The following is a 15552-nucleotide window of genomic DNA, read 5'->3' on the forward strand; positions in this document are numbered from 1 at the left end:
GCGCACAGGTTCTGACAATATCGCCAGGCAGCAGGAAACAGCATAGGCCCTGCGGACCATGTGGCTGTGGGCTTCCCACAATGCACCGCTGCTCCGCCCACCGCCCTTCCCTTCTTACTGCGCAGACGCGAGTTCTCTGCGGGGCGGCGCCTTGTGTCCCAGCGACCACCCCTTCATTCCCTCGGCCCAATTCGTTAGGCATTCTGCCATACCGCTCCCAGTCGCGCACACACCTTTGGCTGTAACAGTTTATTGGCAGCCCAGAGGGGCGAAGGCACCACGGGGTAGGGGGCTCGGCCGAGACATGCAGAGGACAAGAAGCTCCGGGGAAAAGTTGGGGTGGGTCTAGGGCTCCTCTGTAATATCCCAGCCCTTAGATAAATAGTATGTACAACTTGGGGACCAAGAGAAGGCGGGTAGGGCGGCGGAACGCGGGGGTCCCGCCTGGGTCACAGGTCTGAGCAGCGATCCTGCTTGCTGTAATGGTCAAACTGGTTCTTCCAGTGCACCATGTAGGAGCTCCAGCGGTGGAACTCGGCCTTCCACTGGCGCTCCGCCTCGTCCAGCGTGTCTGCGGCCCGGCGCCCGACAAGGAGGATGTGGAGAAGGTCGGGGTGGGAGTTGTGAGTGCAGGAGTACACAAGGAGAGGCACGTGGGATGGTGGAAAGAGGATCAGGTAGATGGGAGAAACACGAAAGACCAGGGAGGGTGAGGGTAGAGGTGGGGCCGGAGAAGGATTGGCGGAAGGGAAGAGAGAGGGGGAGAAAATGACCGGAAGACAAGGGGACAGAAGGGGTCAGAGGCAGGGAGCATCAATGGGTTGATGGGAAAAGAGAAGAGACAGAAATGGTTGACGGTTATAGCCCCACTGGGAGTTGCTATCTAGCCCCGAGTCTTCCCTCTCCCCCAACACCAGTCTCGGGCTCCAAGGAATAAATTTTATAAAAAAATAAAATGAACTTTTCCATTTCCATTTAAACAATAAAGGTGTGTGAGTCCCTGAGACGGATTGTAGGTCAACCCTCCCCATGCCCTGTCTAGTTGGAGCTTTTTGGTTTGAGGGGGGCAGGGGCACTGGGTCGGAGATCCCTGAGTGGGGCCCTCCCCCAGGTCCGACAACTCATTAGAAGAGGGGCCCCCAGAGGCCGGAGGGGGAAGGAGCTGTGGTCACAGCCGCTGGAGCCGGGAGAGGAGGAGGAGGAGGAGGAGGAAAAGAAGGAGGGGCAGGGGGAGGCCGGGCCTGGGCCTCGGGGCAGCCTCCCCGTGGGCGGGGCCTGGGCAGGTGCTGGGAGCTTCCGAGGCTGGTGGGGAGGAGAGAGGGGTTACACCCCGCCGGCGGCTTCCACTCCCCTTTCTCCACGCCCCATTTCTTGCCCCTTCACCCAGCCCCTGCCCACTGGCCCTACATACCGGTGGCGCTGAGCAGTTTGGGTAGGAAGCCATTCCAAAAGGCGCAGGCCTGGGCTCGCAGCCCCCGCCGCACCTCCAGAGGCCGCAGGTTTAGGCTCACGTACTGCTGCGCTACCCCCGTGTACTGTGGCCACTGCGGGGCTTTAGGGTCCCGGGGGTCATTGGGGTCCCTGTGTAAGAAAGGGAAGGTTCAGCCTCAGTCAAGCCTGCCCCACCCTGAGGTTGGGGGTTGGAGATGGTGAGGAGGAGGAGGCAGGTGCTTCCAGACCCCATGCCCTCTAAGCTCCAAGAGGAGCCCCACCTTTTCCCTCCCACTGCTGCCCTAACCCTTCTTTCTCTTCTCCAGTATCCCTCATCTGGAGTCTTCTCCTTCCTCCTGCCCTCTTTCTGTCTCTCTTCTCCATTTCCTTCAGTTCTCCTGCCCCGTCGTGATTTTTGTTTCTCTCATTTTAAAAAATTGATTTGTTGAGCTCTTGCTATGTAACAAGGCTCAGTCCTATCTCTACAAACATCACATTTACTTTTGATAACACCCATGTGACACTGGATTTATTGTCCCCTTCTTCAGATAGGTAAAGTGTAAGTGTGTGTGTGTGTGTGTGTGTGTGTGTGTATGCCAGATAATAAAATCCGGCTTTACGGTTCACCCTCCTAACTGCTATGGCAACTCTGTCTCTCCTTGTCCATCTATTCCCTTTGCCTTGATTCTTCAGGATCTGCCACCCCACTTTCTCCTTCCTTTCCCCTCCTCCTTTGTCATTCTCTCCCCCTTGGTCTCATTTCCTTTGTGGACTTTCCCCTTTCTTTCTGGCCCTTCTTCTCTGCCTCTGCTTGTCTTCCTCCCCCTTTCCCTTTGTCCCCCCAGCCTCCCTGGCTCCCAGAGGCCGTCCTCCCGTTGGCACTGCTAACCCTGTGCGGGCGAAGTTGGCCCAGTATTTCATCACTCGCTGGGCAAAGGCTCTCTCCTCAATGGTGTAGTTCAGCGAGGGATCCAGAGGGAGCCCAAAGATGAACTCGATCTCGTAGCCGTGGGGCACCCCCATCCAGGGGGGCCAGGAGAGCGTGGATGCGCGATGATCGAAGAAGTAGCCATAGACCCGCGCACCCTGGGCGGCCAGTCGCCCAGCCAGATGGATCACAGGGCACACGACATTGTGGTCACCCACCATGTCACTCATGGCCTCCCTCAGGCGTGCTGGGTCCTCAGGGTGCAGCCAGTCTGTATAATGCAGGACCACAGCCTCGGCAGCCAGGTCACTCACCTGGGGAACCCCGACCCGCACCCCGGCCAGGAACTGGGCCCGGCTGATGAGAGACTCGTTGTCTTTGCTGAAGCCTGGGGCCCCGTAAACCAGAAAATAGGAGCCCTCATCCTTCACCACACCCACCAGCACCTAGGGGAACAGGATGAAGGAATGGGGTGGGGGTGGAGGCAGACACAGACAGACAGGCAGACAGAAACAGATAGACAAAGAGTCAGAGAGATGGACAGTTACAGACCCAGCACCACGGAGGTAGAGAGTATGAGCTTGGGGGATGGAGAGGAGAAAATATACCCACATTTTCTTCCTCTCTGTCCCACTGGCCACCCTGGGATTGGACCCTCAGGGAAGAGAAGCCTTTGGAAGTGGGTCTTGAGGAGCCCTCATGCCTGGGTCCCCAGGGGTAGGGGGGGTAGGTAGGTAGGTGGGAGAACAGGCATAGAGGAACCAGCTCTACCCGCTCCAGCCACTAGTCACCTGCAGGCCGTGGAAATCTCCAGTGTTGATGAGGGCCTCCGGGGTATCCCTGAGGAAGTCTCCATCTACCACAGGCACAAAAGAGAAGCGGAAGACACTTTCCTGAGGCAGCACATGCCACTCGTGGTCTACCAGGGCCTGAGCTGGCCGTGTCCGCAGGCAGGCGACCAACTCTGTGTCATTGCTACCAGCCCCCCCTAGGGGGCAGCCCACGAGTCCAGCCAGTAGTGTGGCCCTGCGGCGGGCCTCTCCCATGCCCACCGTAGCCCAAGGCGAGTTGGGTGCACCGCTTTGCAGCACAGCCCTGTGGAACAGGCCCCGGCTGGGTGGGGACAGCAGGTGCATGCCCACAGAGGCGGCACCTGCACTTTCCCCAAACAGAGTCACTGACATTGGGTCCCCCCCGAAGACTGCCACATTATCCCGCACCCATTGCAGGGCCAGCCTCTGATCCAGAAGACCCACATTGCCTGGTGCCTCCCGGCTCCCTGGTAGGGCCAGGAAGCCAAAGGCTCCCACCCGGTAGTTCATGGATACCAGCACGGTCCCCTCTGCCTGGGCCAGGAATCGGCCATCATACACATCCAGCGAGGTGGCCCCACTGTAGAAGCCACCCCCATAGATCCAGACGAGGACAGGAGTGGGGGTCCTAGGCCGAGGGTACGGTGTCCACACGTTGAGGTAGAGGCAGTCCTCACTCAGCTCACGGTTTGGGTTCCACATCTCGGTGCCCACAAAGCCAGGGTACAAGGTGTCCACGTATTGGTAGCAGACACTTCGGAAGGCTGTGGCATCTAGCACCCCTGGCCAGGGTTGCTTGGGCTCCGGTGGCAGAAAGCGACGGGGGCCCACGGGTGGCTCTGCGAAGGGGATGCCCAGAAAAGCAGAGACCGGGCCCCCAGGGGCCATTAGGCGGATGCCCCGAAGCTGGCCCCCACGCACCATCACCAGCAGCTCTGGATCCTCCTGGTGCTCAGCCTCTGCCCCTCCTCCCAGGAGGAAGAGGAGGAGGAGGAGAAGTGGGAACGGTGGGAAGAGAGTATGCAGGGGACACCATGGGGGCCTCATGGCTGCCAAGGCAGGCAGATGGCTGCCAAGGCAGGCAGGCGGCTGTTAGGAGAAAGAAAGGCAGAGGGTGAAGGCCTGAGGCTGCCAGGAGGAGATTAGGTAACACTCTTGCCCAGGGGTTATCGCTAAGCTGCAGAGGGGGTGGGGAAGATTGGCAAAGAGGAGGAGAGAAATGGAGGGAAGGAGACAGACAAGCAGAGACAAGGACACAGGCAGACAGACAGTGAGAAGCAGGAGGAGGATAGAGATCAGGCCCATTCACACCCAGACAGACAGATGGAAGGAACTGAGATGAGATCTGCCAAGCATACCGCCCCGCCCCCCCCCCCCCCCCCAGAGGACCCACCGCCCTCACCTCCTTCCCCCAGCTGGGTGGGCTGGATTGGGCCCAGTGTGAGCCTTGTGGGCACCCGCACCAGAGGCTGCAGTCCACGTACAGGCCACCGGACAGGGGTGTAGCCCTCGATGATGGGAGGTGCCAATGGGGGCGCGTGCGTGCGTGCGGTGGCTGCGGTGGCGTGAAGGCACAGCTTCTCCTGCGTTGGCCAGGGCTGGGGCCCTGGAGGGTGGGTTGGGCATTCAGGATGTGGGAGCCCCAGGTCCTGGGGCACCCCAAATCCTGCCTACTCCACACCCTGCCACGCCAAGCCCGCCTATTCCACGGTCTGGCACAGCGTGTTGGTACCCGTGTGTGCCCATCAGTTGGGCATCCCTGTCGCCTAGCCTCGGCGAACGGGTTCGCCAGCCTTGGACCCCAGGATTCGTCCCTCATTGGTCTGATGATGCTGTGCACACTGCTGCCAGAGGGGGGCAGTAGAGACCGTAAAATAACGGCGCTCCCCGCCCCAAGTAAAGGAGCAGAAAACTTGGGGCGGGGGTCTGAGGGGTGTAGGGCATTACGGAGGAGTCTGAAGGGCGAATCGGGACGCCTGTGTTCTCCAAGCTCCGGAGATCCCCGGCTGCAGGGGGCGGGGGCGCTATTTTGGGGCCGCAGCTGCTGTGGTTCCGGCATCTCCAGCCAAGGGATCAAAATTCCCCGGGTCGGAACTCCCCCTTTCTCGCGGCGGTCACCCCTCTCCCAGCCCCCGCCGCCCTGAGCTGGGGGGGTGGTGGTGGTGGTGGGGTTGAGATTATCTAGGAAACCCGAGTGGGGCTAATTATAACTCGGGGCTTCCGCTGAGCCTCCCCTTCCCCCAAAATAGAGACGGAGTCCCCGTGGGAGGGGGATGCCTGGGCCAGGCAGGGGGCTTCGCCCGGCGCTTCGCAAGGGCGCCGGGGTCGCGGGATCGGCGGGGTGGGGGTGGGGGATGGCAGCCGGGCGCCGGGAACATGCGCGGCCTGGGTTCCGCCCTAAGCAGGGGGCGTCTTCCAGTGGCCTCAGACTTGAGGACTAACGGGGTACTGGACGCTCGGGGCGGGGGGTCCCCAGAGAAGTCGGGAGCTGAGGCAGCGGCCAGCCCTGCGGGGTGCCAGCTCCCGCACCGGCGACCGTACGTCTTCGGCGGCGAGCTCCGAGAGAAGGCGGAGTGTGGCGCGGCGGCGGAGGGGCGTCTCTGGGCAGGCCCGGGGGCGTCCGGATCAGGGGCCCGGATCCCGCCGGGAAGGCCCCGGGTCCCACTCGCCGAAGGGGCCGCGGGCCGGGGAGGGTCCGGGAGACTCACCTGAGGCGGCCGAGCCGGGCCGGGAGCGGGAGGCGGCCGACGTTCCCCGCGCAGGCTGAGCCGACTCTGACAGCCGCCGCCTCCGGCCCCCCGCACACACCCCTCCGGCCCGCACCGCGCCCCCGCCCACTGTCTCCGCCCCCGCCACTCCCCGCCGCCGGGGCCGCCGCCTCTCCTCCCCCTCGGAGCGGAGACGGAGACCCTGCGGCCCGCCGGACGCCGGTGACCGCCGCCCGTCGACAGACGGACAGACACGCGGCGACAGACCGACCCAAAGCCCCGCGGCGGTGGCGCAAACGCCCACGGGGACAGAAAGCGCAGGCGGACGTGAGACCGTCACGGCCTCACGCAGTGACCGCCAGACAAACTCAGGGACAGACAAACGCAGGGACAGACAGACAAACGCAGTGACCGCCAGAAAAACGCAGGGACAGACAGACAAACGCAGTGACCGCCAGACAAACGCAGGGACAGACAGACAAACGCAGTGACCGCCAGACAAACGCAGTGACCGCCAGACAAACGCAGGGACAGACAGACAAGCGCAGTGACCGCCAGACAAACGCAGTGACCGCCAGACAAACGCAGGGACAGACACTCATAGACGGACACCCCGGACACGGCGGGTGGCAGCTCCATCTGGGGCTGGGGACTGAGTAAATCAGCATCCCGGCCACGACCCAGCAGGGTGGCCTGCGAGCCCGGCACGTGAGAGCGTGGCTGAGGACCCCCCAGAGGACCAGGCGGCCCCCCAGAAGACCAGGCGGCCCCCAGAGGACCAGGCGGCCCCCAGAGGACCAGGCGGCCCCCCAGAGGACCAGGCGGCCCCCCAGAGGACCAGGCGGTACCCCAGAGGATCATGTGACCCCCAGAGGACCAGGCGGCCCCCCAGAGGACCAGGCGGTCCCCCCAGAGGACCATTGACCCCCCCTAGAAGACCAGGCGGCCCCCCAGAGGACCATGTGACCCCCTCAGAGGACCAGACGGCCCCCCCCCCCCAGAGGACCAGGCGGCCCTGGTGGAGAGAAGGTTACAGGGGACATTCTTGGGCACCACAGTGGAAATGAAGATGTGGACATCAGATCACAAGTGGAAATGAAGGGGACCCCCATGATGGAGAGGAGGGGGGACGCACAAGTGGAAATGAAGGGGACCCCCATGAAGGAGAGGAGGGGGGACGCACAGTGGAAATGAAGGGGACCCCCATGATGGAGAGGAGGGAGGACGCACTCTATCGCAGTGGAAGCTTCGGGAACCCCTGGGGTGGGTTTGCGCCGGCTCCCCGGCGGGTGACCTCGGACGTTCCTCCCCGGGGTCGGCTAAGGGCATGACATCACCGGGCCAGCCTCCCATTGGCTGCCGCAGCCGCAGGTGGGAGCGGCCAGGCCGGGCGCCCCCCGGCTGTTCTGTGAGCGCCGGAGCCGCCGCCCCGCCCCGCCCCGCCCTCTGGGGGGTCGCCCGTGGGAAAGTGCGGCCCGGCGGCGGCGTCTCACGCTCCAGGTGAGGGCGGAAACGTGTGAGGCGGCGCCCGCGTGACTGCGTCGCGCGAGGCTGCCCTGTTCCCTCGGGGTGGCCAGCTCTCGGGAACGGGCTGGCGCGGCGAGCGTCCCGGAGAGCGTGCGCGCGCGCGGCGGTGCGGGGCCCTCGTGGAGCGGCGGGCGCGCGCGCATGCTCATTATACTGCCGGGAGCCCCGCAGCGTCCGGGCCCCGCGTCCGGGCCCTGCGTCTGCCCCGGGGAGGGGCCGGATGCACCGGGCCGGGGTCTCGCGAGTGTCGTGGGACCCACCCGAATCCAGAGACGTGCTTTTCCCCGGGCTGCGCGGTCCCGAGGGGACCGGTTTCCGCAAGCCCGGGATCCTCGGGGAGTCCAGTCTGTTCTCCGCTTCAAGGCGGCGGCCGCCAGGTGGCGCGGAAGACAGCCGCTCGGGCCTCGGAGACTGGGGTGGGATGCGGAGATGAACCCCTCATCCTATCTTCCCACCGCGCCTGGCTTTCTGAACCCCTTTCTTCAGTCACCCCCGAACCCCTTGCAAGGACGCCGAGGTTCCCTGTAGTCGGCCTTCAGCGTCCTGGTTGAGGGCTCTCTAGTGGTTAGACCATGTCCCCTGTCATTAGGGCTGTGGGTGGGGATAAGAAAAATGGACAGTTGGTGTAGCTACAGGAGAAAAGGATGTGAGGCAGGTTTCCCAGCGTGGTAATTATGAACTATTAGAATGATAACAGTCAACTGTTAATGAACGAGCAGAGGCATGCTCCAGGCCCAAGGCTGTGGAGGTTTTTGACCTGAAAAGGTCCTGACAGTGATGAGGGCTTGCCTCCCTGTCATTCTCCAAAAAGGGCTGTGCCACACAAGCGCCTCACCCGACTTTTATAATCAGAAGTCCCTAGGCCTATACCACGAAGATAGGGGAGGCAGGGAGGGACCGCTTCTAGCCCAGGGTTATCAGGAACTAGTGGACCTTAGATAATTTAGAAGATGAAAGGACAGGGCATGTCCTAGGAGCCCGCCCAGCAGAGACTGCTTCAGAGAGGTCAGTGTTGAATATAGCCTGGACCTGCCATTGGAATCAAGGACAGGACACACATGGTGGGCTGCAATCTCCCGGCGAGACAGGTCCTATATTTATGTGGGTGATGGTAACTGGATTTAGTCAGAAAAGGTGTCCAGATGTGTTTGCGGGGGCTGGAGTGGAGAGCAAGGACAAGAGCAGTTCCTGCCTACTTAGGGATGGCTTCAGAGAGGCAATATCTGTGAGGGATCTGTGGGAGGTAAGAAAGAGCAAAGCAGGTTGTGAAGCCTTCTGAAGCCAGTCAGAACTATTCCTTCCAGGGGTGGGGTAGAGGTGGGCACTATAGAAAGTCAGCCAGCGGGAGTGGGAAGGGGAAGTGGAGTTTCCAAACATGCTGGAGTCTCTGGGCAGGAAGAGGATGCAGCCATTTATTTCGGTATCCACTCTCCAGGCCTGGGGAGATGGGAAGAAGGGGAGGCAAGCCCAGTAGAGGGTATGGGGGCTGTGGAGGTGTGGGTGGGTTGGAATCTGAGGCGGTATCCTACTCCTGGAGCCCCTCATGTACTTCCCAGACTCTGGGTAAAAGAGGGGTCAGTTGAATGTTCAGTCGGATGAATCTGCAAGACTGCATGGGGTTCCAGGGCACGCAGCCCTGTGCCTGTGAGGTAGGTGTTGCAGGAGGCCAGGGCTCTACAGCTGCAAGCAGCTCTGGGAGATGTGCCCATGGGCCATGGTGTCTCCTCTGCCTGCAGTTTGTCCTGGGATTTTTGTGAGGATGGAGGACACCATGCAGATTGTGTTTCCATTTCAGAGAGTTAGAAACATTTTTTTTAAATGTATATTTATTTTTTAAACAGTGATAAGATATACGTTTATTTATTTTGTTGAGTTAGAGGGTTATAAAAATTATTGCTAAAGTAGATATCAGCTGAAACCGGTTTTGCTCAGTGGATAGAGCGTCCGCCTGCAGATTGGGGGGTCCCAGGTTGGATTCCAGTCAAGGGCATGTACCTTGGTTGCGGGCACATCCCCAGTGGGGGTGTGCAGGAGGCAGCTGATGTTTCTCTCTCATCGATGTTTCTGGCTCTCAATCCCTCTCTCTACCTCTCTGTAAAAAAATCAATAAAATATATTTTTAAAAAGGTAACATTAAATAAAAAAGACTCTCTTGCCGAAACCGGTTTGGCTCAGTGGTAGAGCATCGGTCTGCGGACTGAAAGGTCCCAGGTTCGATTCCGGTCAAGGGCATGTACATTGGTTGCGGGCACATCCCCGGTAGGGGGTGTGCAAGAGGCAGCTGGTCTATGTTTCTCTCTCATTGACATTTCTAGCTCTCTATCTCTCTCCCTTCCTCTCTGTAAAAAAATCAATAAAATATATTAAAAAAAAAAAAAAAAAGACTCTCCTCTATCTCTCTATATAGGTGTAATATGCAAATCCACCAGTGAAACGACAATTGCTATGACACACATTAACCACCAGGGGGCAGACGCTCAATCCAGTAGCTGCCCCCAAGCCACAGGACCTGCTGGCCAACCTCTTTGTCCCTCTCCCTGTGGTCCCTCCTGGCAGGCTCCAGTTGCCTGATGGGGAACAGAGAACCAGGAGTGAGTGGAGGCACCAGGCCAAAGTGGGTGTGAGTAAGCAGGGCCCCAATCACACCCTCACAAAGAGTGGTTGGCTGGTGGCAGCTGGCAGCCGGGATCAGCCCTAGTTGCAGGCCAGGCCTAGAGATCCTACCTATGCACTAATTACGTGTGCTGGGTCTCTAGTTTTTAATAAACAACTACATGGTAAACTTACGACTTTCTCCCCTGGATTTTACCTGGAAGTGGACTTTCAAATCTTTTATTTAAAAGAGGACAGGTTTGGCACTTTTATACTGATGTCACCAAATATTTCTTGGAGTCTCAGGAAGATTCATATTTTTCACAGCTGTTATAGTATGCGCTGGAACTCCCTTTAAGCCAGCCTCAGATTTCTCCAGTTAATTTTTTTGCATTAATTTATGTAACAATCTCATTCATGTTGGTCTCTAATACCATTCTCTCATCACTGTCTCTGTAAGAATGTTGTGAGCCTTGCTTACATGGAAAATGGAATTCAGTTCACAGACATTTTTTTAAATTTATTTTTTAATATATTTTTATTGATTTTTTACAGAGAGAAAGAGAGAGGGATAGAGAGTTAGAAACATCAATGAGAAAGAAACATCGATCAGCTGCCTCCTGCATACCCCCCACTGGGGATGTGCCCGAGACCAAGGTACATGCCCTTGACCGGAATCCAACCTGGGACCTTTCAGTCCACAGGCTGACGCTCTATCCACTGAGCCAAACCAGTTTTGGCTACAGACATTTTCAAAACACTTGTCCAGTGTTTCCACAAATACTTGAATTATATCTTCAATGCCAAGTTCACTGTCTGAAAAATCCACACAGAAGACAAAATATAACATTGCATAAATGTCTGTAAATCAGTTTGTTGTCAGCTCCTCCAATTACTAATTATACTTCCAGAAAATTGCAAACTTTTTCATCTCTCTTAGATACCAAATGGAATGTCTTCCTGATGATTTGCTGCTTGGCTATCTTCTCTGCAAGGCTGGTAGAATTTGGAGAGCTGTGGCTTTATGTGGCTGTTGAAGATGAGGATTGCTTTGATCATGGCTGAGCTGGGTGGGCCAGGTAAGCGCTGAGGGCCAGGGCTGGGGTGGGCTATCAGCTTCGCCTCAGGATCTCACTGTGATCCTTCCCCTCAGAGGGTTTTTAAATTTCAGGGGACCACCCAAGAGAGCCAGATAAAGGGTGCAGGTGTCAGGGCTTTGGAGTACACTGGAGGTCCTGATTCCTGGATTCTCTTGTTCTCAGTGAGACCTCTGGGAAGTCACTACTTGTCTGGGCCTCAGCTTCACCATGTGTAAAATGGTGCATTGGACTTGAGTGTATGTCGGAATCATGGGGGCCATGTAGAGGGACTGATCCGTTCGGTGTTGGGTGGAGTCCTTAAGTGTGCATTTTTTAGCAGCTCATCAGGACAGTTCCATGAGGATGCTGTGAGGACCACATGAGGAGAAATGCTGGATTAGGTATCCCTACAATCAGTCCAGACTAACCTCCTGAGGATTGACAGACTGTGTGGGTCAGCAGGAAGTGCTGTGGACAGTCAGTGAGTACAAGAACTAATAGGGACAACTCTGGTCATGAAGAGAGATGGACAAGGATTTGAGCTTGTTCTTGAAAATGGATAGAACTTCCAGGAATAATTCCTCTTTTTACCTTGAGCCTCTCCCCAACCCTAATCAACGCAGGACCCTCACCTGTCTAGCCATGATACCTTTCCCTATGTAGTTCAACATAGTAACCTCCCCAGCATCCTCTGTGATCCTACCCTCCACAGCCGTCACTGCAGGGATATCCTTGATTTTTCCACTTCTTCGTTTACCATGCTATTTATCCCAGAATTAATATTGATTCTACCACCAGTTCTACCAATTCAGGGAACACTCCTACTTCCCTTGCATGTCTGTCGCTCACTTTTGACAACACAGGGAATCCCTACTTTTTTTCTTCTTCTATTTTATTTATTTATTTTTCCATTTTTTTTTATTAAGGTAGTACATGTGTACATATTTATTAGTCCTTGCCCCACCTCTGCTAACAAAAAGGATTCTCATCTCCTCTGTTCATTGGTTAGGATTCAGTTCAGCTATGTGATACAGAAACCCAAACAATAATGGCTTGAATGAAATATAATGGAATATATTTTTTTCTTACATAAAAGAAACCTAGAAGTAGGCCATGTAAGATTGATAGGATGTCCTGGAGGCCAGGGACCAGGCTCCTTTACAGAGAATTTTGTTGCCTACCCATCACGTAGCTTCAACTTAATCGTGTAATGTAGTTGCTAGAGCACATGTGTCAAACACAAGGCCCGCGGGCCAAATCCAGCCCGCCAGGCCTTGCAATGTGGCCCGCACCGCGCTGTCATCACTGCACTCCGCTGTCAGTTTATGACATTGTCAGTTTATGACTGTTCAGTAAACCATTCGGCCCGTGATTTAGGCTGGATTTTAGATTTTGGCCCCTTCTCTGATTGAGTTCGACACCCCTATTAGAGCATCAGCTGTAACATCTGGATTCCAGCCAGCAGGAAGAAGGAAGGGCTGAAGAAGGGCCTTGCTCCTCCCTTTAAAGACATATTTGGAAACCATACACACAACCCTTCAGTTATATCTCACCGGACAGAACCTAGTTCTAAGGTTGTAATTGGCTATGCAGGAGGTTCAGAGGTGTAGTTTTTGTACACTTCCTGGATGACGGTGTACTCCTCTAAAATTTTACTGTCCTAATACTAAGGAAGAAGAGAGAGTAGATACTGGGGGCAGCCATTGTCTGAGGCCACTGTCCCAACCCTTATTAAATGGGGCTGTTGACCTGCAGAGTTGGGAGCCCGAGCCAGCCAAGGGACTTTTCTCCCCTCTCTCCACGTCTTCTTGTGACCTCTTCTGAAGATTGGCATAAAATTCATACTTAACCCAAGTTATGTAATTTCACATGATTCTTTCTTGGATCCATCCATCCATCCATCCATCCTGTTTATACCTTTTTGCTCTTTTGCTTGTTTTGAGCATTTTACACAAATCTCCGGATAGTCTAATTTTACTTTCACAATTCTGTTAACTATTTAGCTAGTTTACAGTCTTTTCCAATGCAGTTCATTGGGCATCCTTCTGCTTATTTTTGCTTCTTTCTAGCTGGGGGTAGGGTAGAGTGGGTTCCATATCCAGTGCTCCAGATGGATTACACACATTGGTACCTTTCTCAGGTTGATATCTGTCCATAACTATAATGGTGCCAGAGGCTAAAGCAAGCAGCAAAGTAGAGGTTCCTTGGGTAAATCTGGCTTTCATCCCAAGGAGACCAAGCATCACACACAGAGGGGTGTAGAGTTGGGGAGAGCTTGCCTGGGATATCCCCACCTTGACTGGGGACAGTGCAAGCTTACTGCAAGGTTGGCCCCATGGCCAATAGTCCTGTGGACAGCAGGAGCCCCAGATCAATGTCTACAACATCAGAAACACTAGAGGGGGTTGGTGAGTAGCTCAGACTCAGTGTTACTTTCATGTTTGTGCTTCCTGGGGTTTTGTTTGCCAGGCACAGGCCTGAACACTTTGCTAAAAAAAAAAAAACACAAAAAAACCCCACATACAATATAATTCCTGATTACAACATTCCAAGGAGGCACACCCTATTATCCTTACAATTGAACCATCAGGAAATTGAAACTGACATTCAGAGAGGTTAAGTATTTGCTTACTTTTACTAGCTATCTAGTGGAGGCCCTGGACTTTGGATGAGAATTCTGATTAGTTCTGGGGTTGGTGTGCCTCAGAGCCACTCACCTTTTCTCTGACTTCCAGAAAGTGAACTCCTAGAGTCCAAGAAAAGAAAAGGGGTGGGGCAGGTACCTACATGAGCTTCCTGGGATAGCTTCTTACCTGATTCCCACTCTCCCTTTCCCCCCTATTTTCTCCTTCCCTTTCTCTCTGTCTCTCTCAGGCCTCAGTCAAGGATCTGGTCTGTCAGACCTTCCAGCCATCTTGGACCTGAAAATAGGTCTGGGTTATAGGTACCTGGGTATTGCTCCAGCATTCTGAACGGGGAAGGCAAGTGAACGATACCCAACTCTGAGGGAGAGGAAAGGCAGGTAATGGTTTCTGCAGTTTTCAGGGAACTTTCCTCGTCTCCACCTGGGACCTCAAGTCTCAGCTCACTACCATACTCGGATGGCACTTCTGACAGCAGGATGGAGCCCTTTTCAGCCAGGCCAGGGCCTGAGGGTGGGAGATGCCCAGCCTCCACCATGGTGAGAGGAAGTTAGCACCCACTGAGTCTTCCCAGCCCATTCTGAAACCACAGGCCACCACAGTGGTCCCTTAGCCTCCAGACCCATCTTTCTGACCTTCCCTTACTATCCCCCATCTCAGCGGCTGCTTCTGAAGCCTTTTTACTCCACCCAGACCACCCCCTTTTCTGGGGCTCCATGATTTTCAAGGATTGAGATTGAAGGGGAAAGATCAGATCTCCCCTAGTTCCTTCTTTGTAGGCTGGAGGACTCTTGGCGGGAAAGTGGGAAGGAGGGCAGGAGGGCCTGACATCCATAGGGACCCTGAGGTTCAAGGACAGTGGAAGGAATTTAAATAGTGAGGTGTATATCCTGCACTCAGCTTTTCTGAATATTACCATCTAACATCATCATGATATATTACCATCTAACATCATCATGATACAATGATCAAAACTAGGAAATAGCCCTAACTGGAGAGTCCACCTGCGGACTGAAGGGTCCCAGGTTCGATTCTTGTAAAGGGCATGTACCTTGGTTGCAGGCACATCCCCAGTAGGGTGTGTGCAGGAGGCAGCTGATCAATATTTCTCTCTCATCGATGTTTCTAATTCTCTAACCCTCTCCCTTCTTCTCTGTAAAAAAAATCAATAAAATAAAAATATATTTTTTTAAAAACTAGGAAATGAACATTGATTGATACAATACTATGAAAAAAAAATCTACCAATCTTTTTTTAAATAAATCTTTATTGTTCAGATTATTATAATTGTTCCTCTTCCCCCCCCCCCCCCCCGCCCCCATAGCTTCCCTCTATCCGGTTCCCACCCCACCCTCTGCCTTTACCCTACCCACTGTCCTCATCCATAGGTATACGATTTTTTCCAGTCTCTTCCCACACCCCACGCCACTTTCCCCTTGAGAATTGTCAGGCCACTCCCTTTGTATGCCCCTGATTCTATTATATTCACCAGTTTATTCTGTTCCTTAGATTTTTAATTCACTTGAGTTTTAGATTCACTTGTTGATATATATGTATTTGTTGTTCATAATTTTTATCTTTACTTTTTTCTTCTTCTTCCTCTTCTTAAAGAATACCTTTCAGCATTTCATATAATACTAGTTTGGTGGTGATGAACTCGTTTAGCTTGTTCTTATCTGTGAAGCTCTTTGTCTGACCTTCAATTCTAAATGATAGCTTTGCTGGGTAGAATAATCTTGGTTGTAGGTTCTTGCTATTCATTACTTTGAATATTTCTTGCCACTCCTGTCTGGCTTGCATAGTTTCTGTTGAGAAATCAGCTGACAATCGTAA

At 54.9% G+C, this 15552-nt stretch overlaps 1 protein-coding gene and 1 pseudogene across 3 annotated transcripts; both read right to left on the reverse strand.

Annotated features, from left to right (window-relative positions):
* Positions 1–230: 230 nt before the first annotated feature.
* Positions 231–6014, reverse strand: ACHE (acetylcholinesterase (Yt blood group)). Of its 2 annotated transcripts, none has more exons than XM_084881555.1 (6): positions 5880–6014; positions 4574–4777; positions 3151–4260; positions 2321–2805; positions 1412–1581; positions 231–1302 (listed from the first exon to the last, which is right to left on the reverse strand). In XM_084881555.1, the coding sequence occupies exons 3-6, from the start codon at positions 4216–4218 to the stop codon at positions 1169–1171; spliced, it is 1857 nt and encodes a 618-aa protein (XP_084737681.1). In that variant the 5' UTR covers positions 4219–4260; positions 4574–4777; positions 5880–6014; the 3' UTR covers positions 231–1168. The 2 variants fall into 2 exon arrangements, with proteins under 2 accessions (XP_084737681.1, XP_084737680.1); XM_084881554.1 differs by having other exon boundaries at positions 231–571; positions 5880–5967.
* Positions 6015–10238: 4224 nt separating this feature from the next.
* On the reverse strand, positions 10239–11057 carry LOC311620845 (AP-3 complex subunit sigma-1-like; annotated as a pseudogene). The gene is made up of 2 exons: positions 10747–11057; positions 10239–10506 (listed from the first exon to the last, which is right to left on the reverse strand). The product of its transcript is annotated as an AP-3 complex subunit sigma-1-like (transcript).
* Between the last annotated feature and the right edge of the window lie 4495 nt (positions 11058–15552).

Source organism: Pipistrellus hanaki (assembly GCF_964339955.1).
Source record: "Pipistrellus hanaki genome assembly, chromosome: 4".
NCBI lineage: Eukaryota > Metazoa > Chordata > Mammalia > Chiroptera > Vespertilionidae > Pipistrellus > Pipistrellus hanaki.